We start from the raw sequence: 23,261 nt of genomic DNA, 5'->3' as shown, positions 1-23,261 counted from the left end.
ATATTAGCTACATATTAAGCTTTTACCTAAATATTTAATTAGCAAGCTAAACATTTAGCTATTTTTTCCTAGATTTATCTGTCATGGCACTTCCTTTGTTTAGTTTGCTTTAATACAGTTCATTTAGAGAACATGACTTGCATTGCTGGACGCAGGTCATCCAGCTACAGCTCAAAGTTGTTGTGTCTTGCTCAGTAAAGTGAAATCCAAAGCTTTAGAAAGTACAAATTATATATTTTCGTATGTTTTGCACACATACATAATTAAGCCCTGCCATGACTTTGTGTTTGAGACTTCATTTTGTGCTCCATCATGTCTGAATACTAGATGTAGGTTGTGGCTCTCTCATGCTCTGTTATGGGAATCTCTGAATGAAGCCAACAAAAGCCAAGTAAAACACTGATTGTATACACAAGCTCTGCTTATATTTAACTCAGCTTATTTTCCATAGACTGTGTCCAGTATTAATTCTTATCTTTGTGTTCTATACCAGAGTCTGTGGCTAATAATCCACAGTGTCACAACAAAGGGCTTAAGCCTCACATCATCATTTTAGATATATGGGGCTCTGTATGTGTGTGTGTGCGTGTGTGTGTGTTTTAAAGAAGACAATAGCACAAATTTAAAGACAATGCTGTGTTCTTGGGAGGGCTTTGATGCCAAGCCAAGCCCCATCGTTCCCAGAGGTACTTATCCCCATCTCTTCCTACCACATTGTTAAACACTACCTCTGTACGTTTTTATAACACTATTGTTAAGCTCAATAGATTTTTATTTGGCTGCCCTACCTCCTTCCCTCACACTCCAGTACTTTCTGTCTGGCTAGCAGTGTTTGTGTGTTTGCATTGCCCTGTTCTTTCACCTGGAAATGTCTATGTGTGTATTTATAGTTCCTTAGACAGCCGACATAAGACCCAAGACCAAACATCCTCTTCCTCTCTGGAAACTGCAGAGACTGGAACAGAGACAGAAATGTTGACTTTAAGATGTCTTGTGTAACTTTTTAACACATTTGACTTTTGTATAATGAGAACAAGCCATGCCACGTGAAATAAAATCATCAAAAGACAACAACTTTATTTTTCATTGTCATGGTTTTAGACCAGCCTCTGACCCACATGCAAGATTGCGCTCAGAAGAAGGGGGTTAGTGTGATGGCCTTGGCCCAGGACGCTCCTGTAACATGGGACCTGGAACACTATGAGGGGAGAGGGCGAGCGGCGAGCCAGGTGGATTCAGAGGTGAATACTGTAAAGTAAATGAGAGTGGAGAGGTTCACAGTGTGTGTCTTCCTGTCCTGCGGTACACCTGCTCTGCCTCTAACGCCTTCCTCATCACCAGAACCTCCTCTAGCACTGCCTTCACCCTCACCCTGTCTTGATTCTTTATATTTGGTATCGTCCATCTTGATTTTCTCTCCTTGCTATGGCTCAGCTGTAGCAGACTTACAGTTGCTCTTAATTTTCCAGTTGTTTGACTCAAAACAGGATATTGCCATCAGCACACTGTACAAAATCATGGTTCTTAAGCAGATGACCTTAAAGATAATTTGGTTTTGAAAAGTAGCTAAAAGAGAAGGTGGAGAAACTGATCATTCTCTTTTTATAGTCCAGACGGTTGGCCTATTAAAGGGTGTCACAGAAGGAAAGTTTCATAATGGGTAAAAGCAAAGAACTCTCTTAAGATGTGTCACACCTTATTGTTGTAAAACATCCTGATGGCACTGATTACAGAAGGATTCATAACTTCTGAATGCTCCAATGAGCACTGTCTGGGACATCATCAAAAATGAAAAGAACGTAATTTGACCATAAACCTGACATGACCAGGTGCTCCTTGAAACATTTTTGACAGAGGAATAAAAAAACATATAAATCAAAAGAGTTTGCCAAGAGCCACTTTGAAGAGTTTCAGAAAGACCTGGGGAAAAAAAACATACAGACAGTGAAGTTTGGAGGCGCAAATATCCTGATGTTACACTGTTTTTCTGCCTGTGGTTCTGGCATGCTCCAAGTAATTGAAAGGAGGAAGAATGGAGAAACATCCGAGACATCCTTGAGAAAAATCTGCTGCCATCTACCAGAATAATGAAGATAAAATGTGAGTGGATATTTCAGCAACACCATGACTCCAAACTCAGAGCCATGGAAACTCTTAACTGGTTCAGAAAAAGAAAATAAAGCTGCTAGAATGGCCCAGCCAATCACCTGACTCAAATCCAACTGAAAAACTATGGAAAGAACTAAAAGTCAGAGTTCGTAGAATCCCTCGGAAAGTTCAAGGTTTAAATGTTGGAAGATGTGTGGAGGAATGGGACAAAATCACACCTGAGCAACTAGTTTATCCCTACAGGATGGGTCTTGAATCAGACTAATCCTATACCCACAAAGTTTGTCTTTCTGATTTCAAGACAACCACTCTTCACATTGGGCCTCAGCAGCTCCATACAAACATTGCCCGTTATTAAGGTTGTGTGCTTTGTATTCAGTGAACAAGAAGCTACCAGAAAACACATTTTGTCAGATATAGACAGAAAGTGAATTGCTTGTTTTAACCTTGATCAGTGCTCACACAGTGCAGCACTGATTAAGGTTACAAAATACGGCTTCAGGTTTTGTGTTGCACATGCTTGTCTTACAGCAAGAAAGGTGTCCAGTTAAAACCAAATCTAATTTGTACGTCCAGGACATTCCTGGGTTTCCGCCAGTGTCTCTGGACGCATCCCAGAATATGTTTACTGGATATACAACTGTCTTTGACAAGCAGGTGACCTGTCCGGATTGTACTCCATCTTTTATCTCAACTGCTTGGACAGGGACAGGCACAACACCCCAACCTCACAACTTTGAACGAGAAAAAGACACAGCGATGAATCTGTGAGTGAGTGAAGACAAGGAAGGGGAAAAAAGTAAGAAAGGGTTCAAGAAGAAAACAGCTGCGCAACGGCCATCTGTTGTGTATTCTCCAGCAGTGGCTGCAGAGCAGAAGAAGGTGAAGTCCGTCCACATGTATGCTCTCTGGCTGCACATCACAAGGCCACAGCTGGCCCACTGTCGGCCCTCTGTCACTCTGTGTGCCAATGTGTTCGTGTTTCTCTGCTGCTGTATATGTGTATTATCTGGCCAGGGCCAGCCCCAGAAACGAGCTGCTCTGCCTGACTTAATGAGAAGGGCTGGGCTTCCATGACTGTGGTCCCGTACACGCATAACATACCTATCCTAAGATCAGTCCTCTGCAAAATCACATGCATTTGTTGAAACTAACACTCCCTTCCTGGTGGGTCACTGAGAAAATATGAGAATGGAAAAATGAGGCCCATCTTAGATGTGTCAACCTTTCTGCTTTTCTGCAACCTTTCTGCATGTCCTTGTGGAATTTGGGGGCGTTTTGAAGGAACAGGGTCACAAAATGCTAATGAGTGTACGAGTGACTGTCTGGTAGCTTGCCTGGTGAGCATGTGTGGCAGTGTTTTAATGATGCATCTGCTTGTGTCAAAGGATTCTGAGCACATGGTGACACTCAGACCTGCTGGCCCCTTTGATCTCACACAACATACACACACCCTCTTTCTTAAATTCCCAATACAAATACTTCTGCACACACACGCACACCCACGCACACACACACACACACACAGCTACAGCTATGCACCGGACTGCATTTCACCCAGGCACCCTCTGGTGCTGTGGTGGCTGGTTTTAATGTCCCTGCCTAATGATCTGGCACACGTCTAAAGGTAAATGGTAATATGCTTAAAGTGGACCGTTTAGGCTGAAAAGCCTTATAGGGCTGAGCCGTCTTTGTGAAAGAAAAGAACAGCATTTAACACAAGCAGCCTTCAACAGATTTCACTTCAAATGTGATTCCTTTATGAAAATGAATCAAGAAAGACCCAGAAAATGCTGCTTGTTCTGTGGACACTGAAGGATTAGTGTTTGCTTTACGCTGTCTTCATGAAATCCTCCATAAAGACGGTGTAGGAGCTATTTCTCCATTATTTTCAGTTAAAGTTTAGAATGTTGATTATTTAGTTTATTTTTTTTGTTTTATAGTTGATTTATAATTAGACTGTTTATTTTGTTGTTTCTAAATAAGTTTGGTTAGTAATTCACTTAATTAGTTAATTGATTTCAGTTTGGGAAGTGGGTGTGTTTCACAGTATAAATACGTAGAGTTTAGATGAGTCTTTAGGCACATGGGTGGTCATATGGTTTTTTACCTGTCTGTCCGTCAGTCAGTTAGTCAGTGTTATCAGTGAGAACAGGTGCAGGAGTTAGGATAGGTTTATCCGAAGCCTGTAACTTGTTTTAGCAAAAGATTGAATAAAAGTAAACTAAGAGCATTTTGACTGTTTGACCTTTTGTTGGACTGCGTAAACCAGAACCCATGATGCCCAGTATTGACTGTTTGAGTTTATTTCATTTTGTTTTGATCACTTTTGAGATTTGAATTTTTTCGATTTTGGAATTAAGTTTTCGGGACAAATAGTCAATACACTTCAAGTAAAAAACCCGACCTTGGCATTTTTGATACGACAACAAGTAAGAAAGACGATCCTGGAGTTTAATCAACACTCTCAAGTTTGCGGATGGGCGGATGGATCCGTAACGTTTGGAGGAACCACTTCCTTTGTTCTCTGGACGCCGAAAGCGGGAGGAAGCGGCCACGCCCACAAGCCATGAAGGTGCTTCAACTCCAAGCTCTAAACGCTCACGTCCTTCTTCAGTGACAGCGGTATGTACAATGATTGCTAATGCTGTAAAGGAAAACGGCCAAACGACAGGAGTTTGATGATAGCGATCAACGTTACCGTACAAGTTTGAATGAAAGACTGAGTTAAAGCGCTGCACCTTTACGCACAGCCAGTGACTTTAAAAGAAAAAGGAAAGTTATAGACAAAACTGCAAGCAGTTCAAAGTATTTGGCTAAAATGTCTGATGTATTGAAAGCACAGTCAACCAAGAGTGATTTGGAGATTTCATCTAAACGAAGTATTAAACTGACTGAGAAAGGCTTGATGTCTTATATAAAAATGTGCCAAGATAAAAGAAATGCTAAATTGAAGCAAGCAAGACGAATAATGGACGATTTAAATGTTTTGATGGAGTCAAATGATAAAGCTGACTCAGTGAATTCTCTTCTTGCTACATTTATTCAATGTTCTCAGGATGCAGAGGCGTCTCATAAAACCTTAACAAGTTTGCCACTCCCCTATGATGAACTCATGAAACAAAACGAACATTTCCAGAATAAAATGAGTTCTTACCACGAGTTTACTGAGCTTGTCAGGGGCTGGTTATGTGAACGGGAGAAGCCCTTTGTGCAGCCCAGTGCAGATGATTACGATCAAGGCAAGAATGATGTTGATAACGCAATTAATCCTGAAGACAGCGCTTCCAATGTGCGCTCTGTAAAGTCTAAGTCAGGCTCTCAGGTGTCCCGTGTCTCCTCTACATCTTCGGCTCGCATTAAAGCGGAGGCCGAGAGAGCGGCGCTGCTGGAGCGCGCTGCAGGACTCAAAAAGAAACATCAGTTGGAAGCGCAGGAGGAAAAGCTAAAACAAGAAAAAGAGCAACTAGAACTTGAGACTGAGTTAGCGGCTGCTAACGCGAAACTTCGTGTGTTGGAAATAAATTCACAGTGTGGCTCAAAATGTTCTGATGGCATGAATTCGTATATTGAAAAGCGCAATTCCAACTTAGCGCTTGATCCTTGTGCCAAAGTATTCGTTCCAGAGAGAAATATGGACGATTTTAAAATGGCTTCTGCCATCGCTGAGAAACCAGTTGTTAGGCTGAAACAAAAGCCACCAATTCAAAGTGTTGATAAGCCACAAAGTGTCTGTGATGAATTAACTGTTCAACAAATCAGTATTATTGACATCATGCAGCGGCAAAATGACATCACTGCCATGTTGGTTCAGCAAAACCAAAACTCTGTCTTGCCACCAAGAAACATCCCTGTTTTCGATGGTGATCCTCTTCAATATGGATCATTTATAAGAGCGTTTGAGAACAGCGTGGAGGCCAAAACGTCTAATTTGAGTGACTGTTTGCACTTTTTAGAACAATACACTAGGGGGCAGCCTAGAGACCTTGTGCATAGTTGCCAGCATTTGCCGTCAGAACTGGGCTATCCTAGAGCTAAAAGTCTTCTTTCTGAACATTTTGGAAACGAATATAAAATTGCGCAGGCCTACATGGACAAAATTAACAACTGGCCAGCTATTAAAAATGAGGACATTAAATCACTGCAAGCATTTTCTCTGTTTCTTAAGGGATGCTCAAATTTAACAGAATATGTTACTCATTTGAAAGAATTGGACTTGCCATCAAATATGAGGAGCATAATCCTAAAGCTTCCCTATAAAATGAGAGAGAGCTGGAGAAATGTAGCCTGTGACCTGCAGGAACACAGGGGTCAGAGGGCATTATTCATTGATTTGGTTGTTTTTATTGAAAAACAAGTTAAAGTTGTATCTGATCCACTGTTTGGTAACATTATAGATCTTCAACAGCTCAACTCTAAAAACACCCACAGCAGCTTTACCAAACAGAAGAAAAGGGGGAATAGTTTTGCTACAAATGTTCTTGCAGTAAAAAATGAAGATCCATCTGAAAATAAGAACAAGTCCTCAAAGGGTTATAGCTGTTTGTATTGTCTCCTAAGTAATCATACAATTGACAAATGCTTTAAGTTTAAAGACAAGTCACATAAAGATAAAGTGAACTTTATTAAGGAAAAGGGAATGTGTTTTGGCTGCTTAAAGGTGGGTCACATAAGCAGAGAATGCAGAGGTCGCTTTGTCTGTTCTGTTTGTCACCAGCAGCATCCCAGTGTCCTGCACATCGACAAGGAGAGTACAGAGGTTTTCTCCAGACATCTACAGAATCCTCCAAGTACCACCTCCACAATGACTCAGACTTGTGGTCATGTCAGGGTCTGTGATGAAGATAACTCAAACCTTTCTATTGTTGCAGTTCAAGTCAGGAGTCCAAAAACGAACATCACTGTGCAGACATATGCATTTTTGGACCCAGGAAGCACAGGAACATTCTGCACTGAAAGTTTGGCCTGGAAGCTGCAACTGAAAGGTAAAAGAACAAGCATCCAACTGCAAACAATGGGACATAAAGATATTGTGAGTACAAACATCATCTCTGGACTTCAAGTGGCAGCACTTGATAGAAATGATTTCATTGACCTTCCAGATGTCATGACACAGAAATTAATGCCTGTTTCAAAGCAAAATGTTCCACAACAGGAGGACATCGACAAGTGGCCATACCTGCAAAGCATCAAGCTCCATGACATAGATGCTGATGTAGATCTGCTCATTGGCACAGACGCACCTAAAGTAATGGAGCCATGGGAGCTGATCAACAGTCAGGAGGAAGGCCCATATGCAGTTTGGACCCGAGTTGGATGGGTCATCAATGGTCCACTCCGGAGTGAAAGGAACAAAACAGGCTATCATGCTTTCACTGTAAACAAGATTTCTGTTAAACATCTGGAAACAATGTTGATTGAACAATACAATCATGATTTCAATGAAAAAACATCCCAAGAGCAAATTGAAATGTCTAGAGAAGACATCAAGTTCATGAATATCATGAATAATTCGGCACAATTAAAAAATGGACACTATTGTGTTGATTTGCCTTTTAAGTCTGAAAGTTCCGTCTTGCCCATTAATCGTTGTGTTGCAGAACAACGTCTTCTGAGCCTGAAAAGAAAGTTTAACATGAACAGCACCTTTAAGAAAGATTACATTGCATTTATGAATGACATGCTATGTAATGGATATGCTGAAATTGTACCTGATGATCAATTAATGGGCAATGAGGGTAAGGTGTGGTACATACCCCACCACGGTGTTTATCACCCCCGAAAAGGCAAATTAAGAGTTGTTTTTGACTGTGCCGCAACATTCAAGGGAACCTCACTGAACTGCCAGCTGCTACAAGGACCTGATCTGACTAACTCAGTTGTGGGAGTTCTTCTGCGTTTCAGACAAGAGCCAATAGCAGTTATGGCAGATATTCAAGCTATGTTCCACCAGGTTCATGTTCCAGAGAAACACAGAGACTGTCTTCGCTTCCTCTGGTGGCCCAATGGTGACACATCGCAAGTTCCACAGGAATATCGGATGACAGTACATCTGTTTGGAGCAGTGTCCTCCCCAAGCTGTGCAAATTATGCATTAAGAAGAACAGCAGAAGATAATTCTCAGCAGTTTCCAGCTGAAGTGGTCAGTACAATCAAGCATAATTTTTATGTGGATGACTGCTTAAAATCTTTGCCTACAGAAGAGGAAGCAATAAAGTTTGTTCAAGATTTGACATCTCTTTGCAATAAAGGAGGATTTAAGCTCTCAAAGTGGCTCAGTAACAGTCCCGCCGTTCTGCAAATGGTTTCGGGCAACACCAAAGCAAAAGAAATGTTAGAAATGGATTTGGAGCTTCCAATGGAACGTGCACTTGGATTGCAGTGGTGCATTCAAAGTGACTCCTTTAAATTTAAAGCTTCCCTTCCAGAGCGGTCTCGCACAAGAAGAGGAATACTGTCAGTGGTGAGTTCACTGTACGATCCCTTGGGGTTTCTTGCTCCCTTCATCATCACTGCTAAATTTCTTTTACAAGAGCTCTGCAGGAGAAACTTGGGCTGGGATGATGCAGTTCACCATCATTTTTCCAAACAATGGACCGACTGGCTGGATGACCTGAAGAGGATCTCAAAGTTTGAAGTGAGTCGCTGCATTAAACCTAAAAATTTTTGTCCTGTTACAGCACAACTCCACCATTTCTCCGATGCCAGCCAAGTGGGGTATGGTACAGTGTCGTATATAAGATTTCAAAGTGAGCATCATGTGCATCTGGCATTCCTCCTAGGAAAGGCCAGAGTTGCTCCCCTCAAGCAGACAACCATCCCTCGACTGGAGCTCACTGCAGCCGTCCTTGCTGTACGACTGGACCAACTGCTTCATAGAGAACTGCATCTTCTCTGTGAAGATGTAATTCTGGAGGCATCTGTTTTTTGGACAGACAGCACCACTGTCCTAAAATACATTTGTAGTGAAGCAAAGAGGTTTCATACCTTTGTTGCAAACAGAGTGTCAATCATTAGAGAAGCTACATTAGCTAACCAGTGGAGATATGTGAGTTCCAAAGACAATCCAGCAGATGAAGCATCAAGAGGGATGAGAGCAGAGGACTTCTTGGAGCACAGCAAGTGGATTGATGGTCCTGAGTTTCTGTACGACTCTGAAAACAAATGGCCTAAGTTGGGTGTAAAGTATGACTCACTTCCTGTTGCTGATGCTGAAATAAAAAAGGATGTAACTGTTAATGCTGTTGTTGAGGAGGCTAAAAACCCTACCAGTTTTTTCATCTCCTACTTCTCATCCTGGATGAAGCTAAAAACATCTGTAGCCTGGGTTTTAAAGCTTAAAGAACTCCTTCTTCAACTGTCTCAGAAAAGAAAAGAGTTTTCTGACATGATGCATGAGTCTGCAGAAGATGCAAACATTAAAGAGCAAAAGGTGTTGCAAAAGATGCAGCAGTTTAAAACTATGCTAAAAATCCAGTGTTTAACATCTGAAGATTTGACTGCAGCAGAGCATTTCATTATTCTCTTCGAACAACATCACAGGTTTGAGCCAGAGATCAGCGCACTCAGAGCCAACAAGACAGTCTCCAAAGACAGCCAGCTGTATCGACTCGATCCAGTGATCGATGATGGAGTCCTCAGAGTGGGTGGACGTCTTAAAAGAGCTGCTATGCCATTTGAAATTAAGCATCCAGTAATTCTGTGTAAAAACATGCACGTGGCAACGTTAATTCTGCGTTACATTCACCATCTGCTTGGTCATGCAGGAAGGAGCCACATGTTGTCCAGGCTGCGTCGGAAATACTGGATAATCAGCGCAAACTCTGCTGCCAGAAAGATCCTGTCTGACTGTGTCACCTGCAGAAGAAATAGAGGAAAGCTTCTAGAACAAAAAATGGCCGACTTGCCCCAGGAAAGGGTAAAACCAGACAAACCTCCATTCTTAGATGTATGTGTTGATTATTTTGGCCCCATTGATGTTAAGAGAGGCAGAAGTCTTCTCAAACGTTATGGAGTCTTATTTACTTGCCCAACTAGTCGTGCCGTCCATTTGGAAGTGGCTCATACCCTTGATACTGATTCTTGCATTAATGCAATCAGAAGATTCATCTGCAGGCGTGGTCCAGTCTCTTCTATCAGATCAGATCATGGCACAAATTTTGTGGGAGCCAATAGAGAGCTAAAAGAAGGTCTGGCTGCATTAAATCAGAGTAAAATCCAAAAGGCTCTGGTCCAAGATGGCATAAATTGGCATTTTAATATACCTGCAGCTTCACATCATGGTGGCATCTGGGAACGTTTGATTCGTTCAGTCAAGAGTGTACTCACCTCAGTTTTAAAACAGCAGGTTTTAGATGATGAAACTCTGCAAACTGTTTTCTGTGAGGCTGAAGCCATTTTGAATGACAGACCCATCACTTTGGTCTCTGATGATCCAAACGATTTAGAAGCCCTCACACCAAATCACATCCTGATGTTAAAGAACCAACCTGTTCTGCCACCTGGACTGTTTCAGAAACAAGACCTGTACCTCAAACGCAGATGGAAGCAAGTACAGTATATGGCTGAACTCTTTTGGAAAAGATGGATCACTGAGTATCTGCCCTTACTGCATGAAAGACAAAAATGGATGAGACAGAAAAGAAACATTTCTCCTGGAGACATTGTCCTGATCGCAGATGCTACTGCACCTCGAGGATGTTGGCAGATGGGGAGAGTCCTGGCAGTCAAAGCTGATGGAGGAGGACTGGTTCGTTCAGTGCAACTGCAGACCAAAACCAGTGTGTTGGAGAGGCCAGTGACGAAGCTCTGTCTGCTCCTGGAGGCATCTGCAGACTAAAGACATTCTTATTCTTTCTACTCTATCCTATCCTATTCTTTCTTTTTTCTCTTGCAGGTTCGTCATTATGGAAATGAAGGACAAAGAAGAATTTATGTCTTTGCATTAATGTAGGACAATATTGAGGTTGTTAGAATAGCTCCTTTAATTAGAGATTTAATTGTGATTTAATGCACAATTAGGGGCTGGAGTGTAGGAGCTATTTCTCCATTATTTTCAGTTAAAGTTTAGAATGTTGATTATTTAGTTTATTTTTTTTGTTTTATAGTTGATTTATAATTAGACTGTTTATTTTGTTGTTTCTAAATAAGTTTGGTTAGTAATTCACTTAATTAGTTAATTGATTTCAGTTTGGGAAGTGGGTGTGTTTCACAGTATAAATACGTAGAGTTTAGATGAGTCTTTAGGCACATGGGTGGTCATATGGTTTTTTACCTGTCTGTCCGTCAGTCAGTTAGTCAGTGTTATCAGTGAGAACAGGTGCAGGAGTTAGGATAGGTTTATCCGAAGCCTGTAACTTGTTTTAGCAAAAGATTGAATAAAAGTAAACTAAGAGCATTTTGACTGTTTGACCTTTTGTTGGACTGCGTAAACCAGAACCCATGATGCCCAGTATTGACTGTTTGAGTTTATTTCATTTTGTTTTGATCACTTTTGAGATTTGAATTTTTTCGATTTTGGAATTAAGTTTTCGGGACAAATAGTCAATACAGACGGTGAAGACACTTTAGTTAGAGCTGATGTTGCTCTGTGAACAGAGCATTTTAACTAACTAACTAAAGGTAAGACTTTATCATGTTTATCTCTGAACAACTTGGTTAAGTTGATTAAATGGCAACCTTTATTTTACCAAGACATGTATAGTTTACAAAAAAAAAAAAAAAAGCTTTTCTTTCCTCTGGTAAGTTTACAGATTTATTACAGCTATCCTGCCAGTTTATAGAAATAATGACTTTGAAGTAAAGAATTCTTTTAATGTTGACATTTAATAGGACTTAAGTCAAATAATAAGGAATGTTTAAGGAAGTAAAGCTATATTTTTTATTGTTTAACAGTTACTATTGCTTTAGTACCTCAGCAATAACACGAGTGTGTTGTTAACACACTTTTAGAGAAAAAGATTATTAGTTAATGCTAACTGAAATATATCTATGTAAAAATATATCCATCTTGAGTGTCTTAACTAAATTCTTTGATTAAATTTTTGCATAATTCATAAAATATAAATCACCCTAATTCCACCTATAAAGCTAAGTTTAGATGCTTTTCCTGAGATGTTATCAGATTAATACAGAGTATTTAGTTTAGCTACATAGTGAAGAGAAAAGTCTTTGTTTTCAGTGGGAGTCGTGTCTGACAGCACATTGTGAGGAGCCTGCGAACATCCAGTCGTGCTGCTGCGTCTCTTTGTGGGAGAAATCTGGGCAGTTTAAAAGAGGTTTTTTTTTTTGTCACTGAAAAGGAGACTCATTATCACTTTTGTATATTCTCTGAGTTCAGTTCTTTATCAAGCTTTGTAAGCACAATAGTGCTAAGGAAATGCTCATTCGTAAAGAAGCCAGAAATTACTGATGTGTCAAGCATTTGGAAACTGCTGAAAGTCCATGTAACAACACAAATATTGGGACTGTGAGAGTGTTTGAATTTTATTGTGATGCAAAAGGTGTGTGTTGCATGTGTTGTATTGTTAGAACAGGAGCTGTCATCATGTGTGGAACTTTTTGCCGCCTCAGAAAATCTCCCAACACCAAAACCATGTGTTTGATGATTTACTATTAAGATGCATCTGTCAAAAATTAGTGGACGTTTCCCAATCTCTAGTTTTTGTTTACAGCTGATTTATCTATTTAATTTAATTTATCTATAAGAACTGTAGAAAAGAGAAAAAAGTAATTACCTAGCATCCCTGCTATGTGTGGTTTATTATACACATAAGGAGAAAAGGCAACGTCCTGTGTGTGAAGGACATAGCACATCCAAATTCAGCTTTGCAAACCTACATAGTTAAAATTTTCTTTTTATAAAAATTACTTCATGTTAAGAAACAATTTTTTCCCCTGATTGTACTGTGCTGACGTTTGACACTTAAATACTTAAAATTTTAAATTTTTTTCCTTTGTTCCTATTTATATAAGGAACAAAAGAAATGCCCTACGTGTGAAGGAGCATTGATCATTTCTAATACTTAATAAAAGACTGTAAAACAAGGTTTTACTACTTTAGAACAAAAGCATAATGATGTAAAGTTGACTGAGTCACCTTCAATACAAAGCAAGAATTTTTATATTTCCCCCCTATATTCATCACTGTACCTTCCTTTAGTTAAAAATAAATGTATGTGGGCGTGCCGTGGTGGCGTAGCGGTTAGCGCGACCCATATTTGGAGGCCTTGAGTCCTCAACGCAGCCGTCGCGGGTTCGACTCCAGGACCCAACGATATTTGCCGCATGTCTTCCCCCCTCTCCTTCCCCGTTTCCTGTCAGCCTACTATCATATAAGGGACACTAGAGCCCACAAAAGACCCCTGGAGGGGTATAAAAAATAAAAAAAATAAATGTATTTGGTATCCATAGATACTGTACATCATGGGTAAGAGTTGGATCAAAAGTACTTCTATGCAACAAAACAGTTAGAACTGCAACCTGTTGAATCAGAAGGAATGCTAAAGCCACAAAATTACATCATGCTACGTCAAATCTCAGCTGATCACCACTTAGAGCTGAAAACTCAGATTCCAAAATATAAGTTCTGTCAGCCAGCAGGAAAAGAAGAGCAGAATTATCTCTGCTGTTTTCTTTCAACATATATATTATGCTGTAAACTTAAATCCATCAGAATAAAACTGCATGAACCATGTAGCGACATCTAACCAACATGTCAAAAATCATTGTTTTGCTACCAACAGACAGACAGACAGACAGACAGACAGACAGACAGACAGACAGGTGTTTGGAAACATTTATATGGACAGTTTTTAACTGAGGTCAAAGCTGAAGGATTTTTAAGATCTCTGTCGATATGCAGTGTCCCTCTTCAAATTTAATACCTGGAAATGTTACATCAGCCAGTGAATTTAATTCAATTAAAAAGGTTAATGAATACAAAAGGGTGCGCTCATGAGCAGCAAGCAGTGTTTACTTCTTTCTTCTTACTTCTTCTTCTTCTTTTGGAGCCGAAGGATGACATCACATCTCGGTAGGTCCATCTTTATATGCAGTCAATGTGTTATCGTTTTTAGCTCCTTACTTGTCTTAAACTGGTGGGAAATGGCATGCTTTTAAAAAGCGATGCTTGTAAAGTGATGGGGAAATGTGATTTCAGGGCATTAGCTGTACATGTGTATGCCCAGAGTAGCTGTAGGAAAAGGAGACGTTGCTTTAACCGTTATTTTCTTCCTGCTCAGGGCAAAAAGTGGGGAGGCCCTGGGGGCCCGAAGCCTCAGGAAACGTATGGATATCTCTTAAAAGGCTGTTTCACTCCAGCTGTAATGGAGTGTGGAAAATGGAAAAGCTGTATTTGTAGCATTAAAGTTCACTTCATGATCACTTAACTGTGCAGACCAGGACCGACAGAGACAGAACGGAGATCCTGTAACTGTTCTACACTGTGTTTAAAGTACACACTTTACAGTAAAGTCTAAGCACACTTCTTTTATTATCACATATACTATGATTATCACGGTAAGAACTTGGTTTAACATGTATAATTACTTATGCAGCTGCAAATTATCTAGAATAATTTCAGTTTTTATCTTTACCCTAAATGTTCACAGAAGTGATTAAACTTTAATAAGAAGTCTTTCTCATCTTTTCAGACACAATATTCTATATTTCAGAGAATATTCTTAAAATATCTAAAGAATATGATTTAGGTGTCTCCTTGCTGCCACACATCTGATGTGTCATAACTTTCTCCAGCAGAAACAAACTGAAGTTTTTATCTTTGGATCTAAACAGGAACAGTCTAGGCTCAACACACAACTTCAGTTGTAGCAGCTAGAAACTAGAGATCAGGTGATGGACTTTGACCTGACCCTTCAGAGCCACATAAAGTCAGTTACAAAGTTGGCCTTCTATCACCTGAAGAACATTTACAGGACCTAGGAGGTTTGGTTCATTTAGAAAAGTGTGAATGCACAATCAAACTCTAATGTGGACCAAAAAAATGAACTCTACCGTAAAACTGACGCAGAGAGAGGTAAAAAGCAGAATATAAATGGTTTAAAGTTGTTTTTCTCATGTTTATCAGGGTTATTTTCCCTATAATGTGGTGCAATGCAGCCTCTGTCATTTTTAAACCTTAAACAACAAAAAACAAACTAATTGCCTCATTTGTTTGTAGAATGCGGTGATATCCATAACAATCATCAAATAGGATGAAATATTTTATAAAGTGTAGAAGTCATGGTTCGTTAAATTGTAAGAAACTTTAATAGCAACAATTATGTAACGTTACTTACTTTGGAGATGGCAACATACCAAAAAGACACAATCAGAAGAAAACATGCCAGAAGTATTTATGTGATGGGAGGCATTGAAATACACTCCAGTTTCTAGTGGAGTGAGTGTCATAACTTTTATTGTTTTGAACACTATTTTGATATATAGCACTAATATAAAAGAATATTTTGTGAAATATATTCAATACGTGCAACATTCTCACAGTAAGAACTGTGAGAATAAGATTTCATAGATCTTATTGTCCTGATTATTTACATCGGCTAAGCGGGCTGCTGCTGCTGCCTCGTGAAATCACAGTTGAGGTGAAACTGTAGCTCCTAAATGTGAAGTTCAGTTTACATTTCCTGTGTGTTGACAGTCAGGTCAGGGGGGTCAGGGGTTAATGCAAAGTAATGTAAGTGAACGGCGTTTGTGAACACACCAAGGTTTCAAAGCATTCATCCATTGTTTGTGTCTCCTTAATTCTCTTCAAAATTGTTGGGGACTGGAGGAGGAAACAGGTGTGACACACTCTGAGCCGGTCACCAGTTCACCATGGAGACGACAAAGGAACACAGACAAATTGTTCAATGTGGAATTGGCAGTTAGACTGACACTCGTGTTCTGAACAAAGAAGGAAACCGGAATACCCAGAGAAAACAGTGAGTTTTCAGTGGAGATTTGAACCAAGGATTCAATACCATGAGGTGATGATGTCACTGATATAGAAAGCTACCAGGACCTAACCCAATCCAATTCCATTCAGCTTATTTATATGGCACCAATTCACAACACATTGCATCTAAAAAGAAAGTCATTTCAATCCAATCATAAATACATTATAATTGATTGTAGTTATGTGCAGTAAAGTTCCGTTTATTTTTCAAATTATCTTAAAAAGTTTTTTTTATCTAAGTAAACCTGGTTATCAGCATTCACTCCTCCTGGATATAGCGAAAATCAACCGCTTTTATTGTCTACTGTGCTTATTTAGGTGCTCTTTGTCTACAAATATTGTCAAAAGAAGCATTAAACGTCTAGTTGTCCTAAAGCCACATGATTTAGTCATGCATGTGTGATATTTTGGTGACTTCCGTCCAGTTCCGTTTATTTAGAGGCACTGAATAGCCCCAGCTATGCCAGACACCAACTTTGATATATTATTTTTCAGACTTCTTTGATTTCTCTGCTGATCCACCTCCTCATGTCTCCTCACTTGTTGTTGTTGGCACCACATTCAAAAGTCTCTGAGCCTTTCTGCGGTCCCTTCAGAAAGAAGAGGGACATCAAAAGGTTTTCGCAGGGCTCTGTTGACATATACATTGCTGAACCTTTCTTGTCTCCAAGACACAGAGTGGATTCGCCACATGGAAGGACCAGTGAGGGTGGTGGTGAATGCCTCAGACCCCCATTTGGCCCCTTTGTGTGTAAAAGGAGGCTAAGCACTCTCTCCTCTTCCAAGTCAAAGGGCCCGAAGGTTAAAGCTTAGCTACTGATCCCATTCCAGCTGCCACATTCCTCCTCTGCTTCCTCTTCCTCATACCATTTTTTGTCCGTCTATGGCGCTCTGTTCCTTCGTTCTGAGCCTGTCACACATAAGGGCTGCAGTCAGTACAACAAAGACTTGATATTTCATCTCTAAACATTTTGTTTGCAGAAAAGAATAGCTTAAGACGGCAGGGTGGCGCAGAGGTCAGGGTGCAATGGGGTGGAAAAGAATTTCCTGTTCATCTGTGTGTTATTGCGCTTTAAGGAATATCACACACCCTAAATATCATCTGTCATGTTCAGGTTCATAACAGCCCCTTGTTTTTAACAGAAGCAGAGGTGATAAACATATGCATATGGACTTTTGATTACATATGTCTCTTTAATAGGTCTAAATGCATCTAGCTGTTCAATTGTGGCTCTGCAAAGCATCCTGTGATAATAGAGCTGGCAGCAAACAGGAAAATCAGCAGAATTGGGGGAGGTGGGAGGGGGGTCAAAAACGGTGGTAAGCAATGAAGGGGCATTGCATGTGTGTGGCTTCCATGCACATATATTCACATGGGTGCGTATACATACGTGTTTGTATGCAAGAGCTTCCCTCTGTGTGTCTGGGCCCTTCGGTTACCAGGGAAATGGATGTGTTGGCCTCATCAGAGTCTCCAGCTGGTGGAAAGGCTTCGGAAGCGACGCCTTGGCAGTCGCCCGGTCAGGGGGGAGTTTGCATCTGTGCTGCCTTGGCGCTGGACTGCATCGGGGTTCTGTTGGATGAAAATGGATGGAAGTGAAATGGGTGGCAAGGAGGGTAGTCGGGTGGGGGGCCGGGGGAAAAGTGTGTGTCTGTGTGTGCCTGGGTTCAGGTGTGTATGTGACTAAAGCTTAAGGCACTGACGCTTATTTATTTATTTTTTAAGCAGCGCCTCATTTATTTAAGACATTTAAAAGTATTTATTTCACTTACGCCTCTTTGAATGTAATTTTCTACAAACAATAACTTTGATGGTGTTTATTGAATTTTTATGTGATAGATATAAAAGGTATGACATAAATGGAAAGGCAAAGGAAAATGATGAATGGTTTTCAGTGACTCAATTCATGGTGGTAAACAACCAACCAACCATCCAGAACACGACGTTTTGAAACGTTTGGAGGTGGCAGCATCATGCTGTAGAGATGCTTTTCTTCAGCAGGGATAATGAAGCCTGCCAGGTTCTCCATCCAGCTGCAATGGAGGGCTTCAGATGAAAGCCTGTTCATGGGTCAGAACGGTCCAGTCAAAGTCCAGAGGTAAATCCAATCCAGAACCTGTAGCAAGAAAGACACAAAAACAGACATTTACGAAGCTCTTCATCAAACCTGACTGAGCTTGAGCTATTATTCAAAGAAGAATGGGCTAACTCTGTCTCTAAATATGCAAAGTTGTCAGAGACAAACACCAAACCTGGTTGGTGGTTCTACAGCTGCTGCTCAGGTGGGCTGAGTACAAACACGTCACTTTTCAGATCTTTATCAGTAAATAAATACAATCGAAAAGCCATCACTTCACAATTTTGCACTACTTTATGTTGGTTTGACATAAAAAATCCATTGAAAATCATTTGAAAAATCCAATTCAAAAATGTGAAAAATGTGGAAATGTTAAAGAGATTCTGATACTTTTGCAATAATCAAACTCAAAAGAATTTTATTAGCACAAATATTTCCTGACCTTCAGGGACAAATGTCTTTCAATAAACACAAACATCTGGGGGACGTGATATTTATCCTAGTCTGAACCTTGACCTCTTGTGAAAGATTTCTTTTGGTCACATGTGCTCTCATGACCAGCCACTGCTACAACACCTACACACCATCACCTCTCAGGTTGCAAAGGGAACGACAATCCGAAAACAGTTGTAGCCCTAATTAAGTGTTGCTGATGCTGCTGGATGCTGAGTAAGTGTTGTTCATTGTTCTGGTTGTAGGTGTTGCATTGTGTGCATCTACAGATCTGCCACACAATCATCAGCATTCTTGTAATTACACAATGTGAGAAATGATAGTCAACCACAAGAGTAAAATTCCAGGTCACTCAGGAACACATCAACATTTGTTAGCAGAGTGTGAACTGAAGTATGCACAGTAGAAAGAAACATAACTTTTTTAGAGTTCAGTCCCACATTATTTAACCCTCCTCACTGGTTTACATTTAAAAAAGCATTATTTTGTGTTTCTAGCGGCTAGAAGGATACTATGTGGCTAAAATCTAGCCACATAGTATCCTTTTGTAGCATAATCAAGCAGCTATGTTAACTACAGTTGTTTATTTGACTTTATAACTTTACACCTTGAAATGAATTTCAGAAATTAAGCCAAAAGTTACTTTAGCAATGTTTAAGGATCTGCAAATTTTTGCTACAAGATAATTTTTTCCCCTCAACTTTTATTTTTCTTTAAAATAATGTTGTGTCATGATGTGGTGTGGTGGTGGACCCAAACGCAGCAGGCAGTAGATGTAGAAATAAATGGATCTTTTAATGAAGAATTAACCAACAAAAAATCCAAAATCCAAGGGTACAAGAAAATCCAAAAAAACAAACTGGAAACACGAGGGAACAAAAGGCAATCCAGGAAGGGAAGCATGGGTAGTGACAAGACAGACTGGCAAGTTGTGAATGGGATAGAGGAGCTTAAATACTGGGAGGTAGTAAATGGAACAATGGCCTAGCTAGATGAGAGGAGTGATTGCAGGTGTGAGTAATTGGCACAGGAGCTGACTGAGGGGCGGGGAGAAGGTGGCACAGGGAAACTAAGGAGATCTACTGGGAACACAAAAGAGAGGAAACGGGAAACTGAAAAATACTACTCCAAAAATACTAATTCAAAAAACACTAAGAGTAAGGAAAACCTGATGAGCTAGGAGAGAAGGATATGAGGGAAACCATAACCAAACCTAAATAGAAACATGGCTGATCTAACAACAATAAGAACTAAGGAACATAGAGCTAGAGAAACTAAACAAAGAAATAACATAACTAGAATTACTAGAGAATGATATACATAGACTCGGACATGGAAAATTAACTGAACCTAAGGTGACGAAATTAATAAATAAACATTACTAGAAACACTGCAGGGAGCCTGAAATAAGAAATAACTAAAAGGATAAAATAGAATTAAACTATAGTCATATAGTTTAAGGCTTGACATGGACTCAGACAAGGACAGAACTTGAGGTAACTAAAGAATTAACCTAGAAACACTATAAAGGACTGAAAATAAGGAACGCAATAAGAGAATTCTTATTTCACTAAATACCTCAAATAATAATAATAATATCAAAAGGACCAGGAAAGGCTAAACTAAAGTGAACTAAAACATAAAGCTAAATGAAATGAGAATGTTGGTTTTTCAGTTGACTTGAATATGATAAAAGATACATTCAAGTGGCAAAAGTTAATAAATGACTGATACTTTTTCATATTTCAAAAACCTGACATTTTACCAGCATGTGTAGCATAATCTTGCAAAAAAGTTCAGCTTTAATTAGACGTGGGATAACTGGGATAATTATGTCTTTTTTAAAAGAGGTCTTTTTTCAAAATTGCTTTCAAAATTTGTCAAAATATGAAACGATTTTCCCTCTTTTAATTTGATTTTTCTGCAGTTTAACAGTCCACTGAATGTGGCACACATCCTGCTTTATATCTTATTCTAAATGATCCTCCTCACTGCTGTCTGTTCAGCACACTTTACGTTATTATGTGTCAGCACTCTTGGTGTAACATATCTAAAAGGCTACTTCCATCCTGTTCTCTCTGTGTGTGTGCGGGTGTGTGTGTGTGTGTGTCTTGAGTTAGTTGGGAGTGAGTTTCTGCTGCTTCACTTCCATGTTCAACAGCATGTTTGCGTGTCTCAGCTCAGAGCCTCTCTCAGCCTAATCCGTCCTTATCTCCCAGTGCGACAACACAACAAGAGGATCTTTAAAGAAGACATTTCTCTTTTTCACACTGCCGCGCTGCTCCACTGATACTGCTTCACCGCACTCTGCTGCTGCCTTTGTGCCTGTGTGGGAGCCTGTGTCTTGTCCCCTCTCTTGCTATAGATTAATTTTATCTGCGCACTTATATGTGAGTGACTTCAGAGTGAGGAATGTGTGTGTGTGCACGTTACCAAGAGCGTGCACGCCTGATGTGAGCACGAAGGCTGTTGTCATTCCGAAGCTCCTCCAACATCAAACTCAGTCTAAAGGTTGTCTGCAAGTCTTGACATTAGATAAATGCCTGGTCTGGCTGTACACACAGCTCCACCGATACTCCGATAGGTCTCCCTCTCTTTCTATATCTCCATGTCTCTCTCTCCGTCCAGGCCGATCTAATGACTCATAGGAATGCATCGAGCCGCTTGTCAGAGATCAATCATCTTTCTCAGGTCGTTCTACCGATTGTTTGAGCAGCAGGCCATTAGAGAGGAACTGTTTGGAGGTGTTTTGTGAACCTAAGTGGCTCCAAAGGTCAGGTGGAGAGTGAAGCAAGGAGGGTGAGGCGGTGTGTTGGGTGGGAGTGGGGGGGCAACAGAAAAAAAAGGTACTTCTGTGTGGGGCCGCTCCTGGCAGCAGACGAGGTAGAGACAGACCCTGTCAGCTCTGTTGCATGACTCCACTGCCCTTTGTTAGTATGAATCCTTAAACAGCTCACCACAAGTACAGAACCTGAGATTAATAATTCTCACGCACCGCCTGACATCCATCCCTGATCTGAAATATGCATGGCGGAGACGAGACGATGAGACGGAGAGGGGCAGAAAGCAGGGAAGACCAAAAGGCGCTGCTAGCTGGTGGCTGCTGAGGCTTTTTGGAGGAGCGATGGATTCTGTTTTATGTGGCCTGTCAATAGCGCCTAATGAGGAAACCCACCTGTGATTTGCGTTGTTCAGTGAGCAGAAAGCCCTGGCCATAAACTGCCAACATGAGGTGCTATCAACTTTTCAAAGGTTCTGCCTCCTGAAGCAGCCACATCTTCACGTTTGAAATGAAGTTGTGAGATGGTGTCATTTAAAGTTGTTCAGGAACTGTGTGGAAGATAGTTCTTCTTTATTTAGAAAGTCTGGAAATGTGCATAATTGTGTTTGTGCGGGTGTGTGGGTGTGTGTGTGTGTGTGATAGAGAGAGAGAGATGGAACCTGCTCTTTGAAAACTGGATTGGAATTTCAGCAGAAACAACAATTGATGATTAAAAGGTTTTATTGCCAAGCCTTTCTGCAGAGCTACAATCAGAGTGCTGAGGTCATTTGAACGGCTCGAAACTTTGCCGCACGCCCAAGTCGGAACTGCAGGTAGGAAAATGCTGTGACATCTCATTTTAAAGCAGAAGAGGTGAGCGGGTTTGACACCAGATATGAGACCCGAATTTCTGTTACGGCTGGGCTTTTAAACCTGCTGCCTTTCAGTAATCTGACCGCTGCGGTTGAAGTTATGTTTTGAAATGGAAGCTGATTTAAGGTGGTTGCAGCTTAGCAGTAATTGGCAGTGTGGTGAAGACCTCCGCCGCACACCCGTCTGTTATCAGAGGAAACTTCATAGAAGGAAGCTGAATTAAAAACAGCAGCTAGTGTACAGGCAGGTAACTGTTTTAAGGGTTTGAAAATGATGAATAGTTTCAAGTTTCAGATGCAAAAGGAGAAAAGGAGAAACGGAGTGATTGAAAGTGCCACAATTGTCTGTTAATAAAAGTGAAAAGTCTGCGGTAAAAACAACAACAAAAAAACCCTGCAGGCTGCAGCTTCCAGAGGCCAGAAATGGAACATTTTTATGGAGGATGACTACTAAACAAAGGCCATAATAAATACACAGCCAAGCAACGGCTGCATTTTTGTCGGCTGTGAGTGTATATTCAAAGTGCTACTTTAATCTGTGTTTTTGTTTGTTTATTCGCTTTGCCCTTGTTTTTTCATTTTTTTGGTTGTTCCTTCCCAGTTCTCACAAAGGGGGGGAGGAAAGTAGGGCGCTCACTTTCCAATTACAACTCAAGCCCAGATCACTTCTTTATAAGGCTCTGAATAATTTGGTTTTAAAAACAAACAAAAAAGTGACTTTCAACCGGGAGGAATTTTTAATTGTTTTTTGATTACTTACCAATGGACCATGGGAAAAGGCCTTTGTAAATATTTAAACAGATCCGGCGTGATGCTATATTTCCATTATGTCGTTAATGTTTTTTTAGATTATTGTTATTGTCATCTGAGGTTAGCTTTCACTGTGGAAGTTTATCAAAACTGAGAAAACAAAGCAGAAAAAAGGAGACAAATGACTCCCCTCTCCCACCAGCTGAACCCCCACCGAACAAACTCACTGCAGTGAAGGGAGAAGAGAAGCACTGGGAACGAGTGCAAGTGTGCACGGACTCATT

At 40.4% G+C, this 23,261-nt stretch overlaps 2 protein-coding genes across 4 annotated transcripts; both read left to right on the top strand.

Annotated features, from left to right (window-relative positions):
- Positions 1 to 4,027: 4,027 nt before the first annotated feature.
- LOC116718055 (uncharacterized) lies at positions 4,028 to 9,348 on the top strand. 3 transcript variants are annotated; one of them, XM_032559700.1, is made up of 3 exons: positions 4,028 to 7,094; positions 7,265 to 8,572; positions 8,643 to 9,348. In XM_032559700.1, the coding sequence occupies exons 1-2, from the start codon at positions 4,931 to 4,933 to the stop codon at positions 7,309 to 7,311; spliced, it is 2,211 nt and encodes a 736-aa protein (XP_032415591.1). In that variant the 5' UTR covers positions 4,028 to 4,930; the 3' UTR covers positions 7,312 to 8,572; positions 8,643 to 9,348. The 3 variants fall into 3 exon arrangements, with proteins under 3 accessions (XP_032415591.1, XP_032415590.1, XP_032415589.1); XM_032559699.1 differs by having other exon boundaries at positions 4,028 to 8,251; positions 8,361 to 8,572; XM_032559698.1 differs by having other exon boundaries at positions 4,028 to 8,572.
- LOC116718056 (uncharacterized) lies at positions 8,729 to 11,654 on the top strand. Its single transcript, XM_032559701.1, has 2 exons — positions 8,729 to 8,746; positions 9,652 to 11,654. The coding sequence occupies exon 2, from the start codon at positions 9,779 to 9,781 to the stop codon at positions 10,946 to 10,948; it is 1,170 nt and encodes a 389-aa protein (XP_032415592.1). The 5' UTR covers positions 8,729 to 8,746; positions 9,652 to 9,778; the 3' UTR covers positions 10,949 to 11,654.
- Positions 11,655 to 23,261: the final 11,607 nt, after the last annotated feature.

This window comes from Xiphophorus hellerii, chromosome 4 (assembly GCF_003331165.1).
Source record: "Xiphophorus hellerii strain 12219 chromosome 4, Xiphophorus_hellerii-4.1, whole genome shotgun sequence".
Classification (NCBI taxonomy): Eukaryota; Metazoa; Chordata; class Actinopteri; order Cyprinodontiformes; family Poeciliidae; genus Xiphophorus; species Xiphophorus hellerii.
This window is presented reverse-complemented; position numbering and strand designations above follow the sequence as displayed.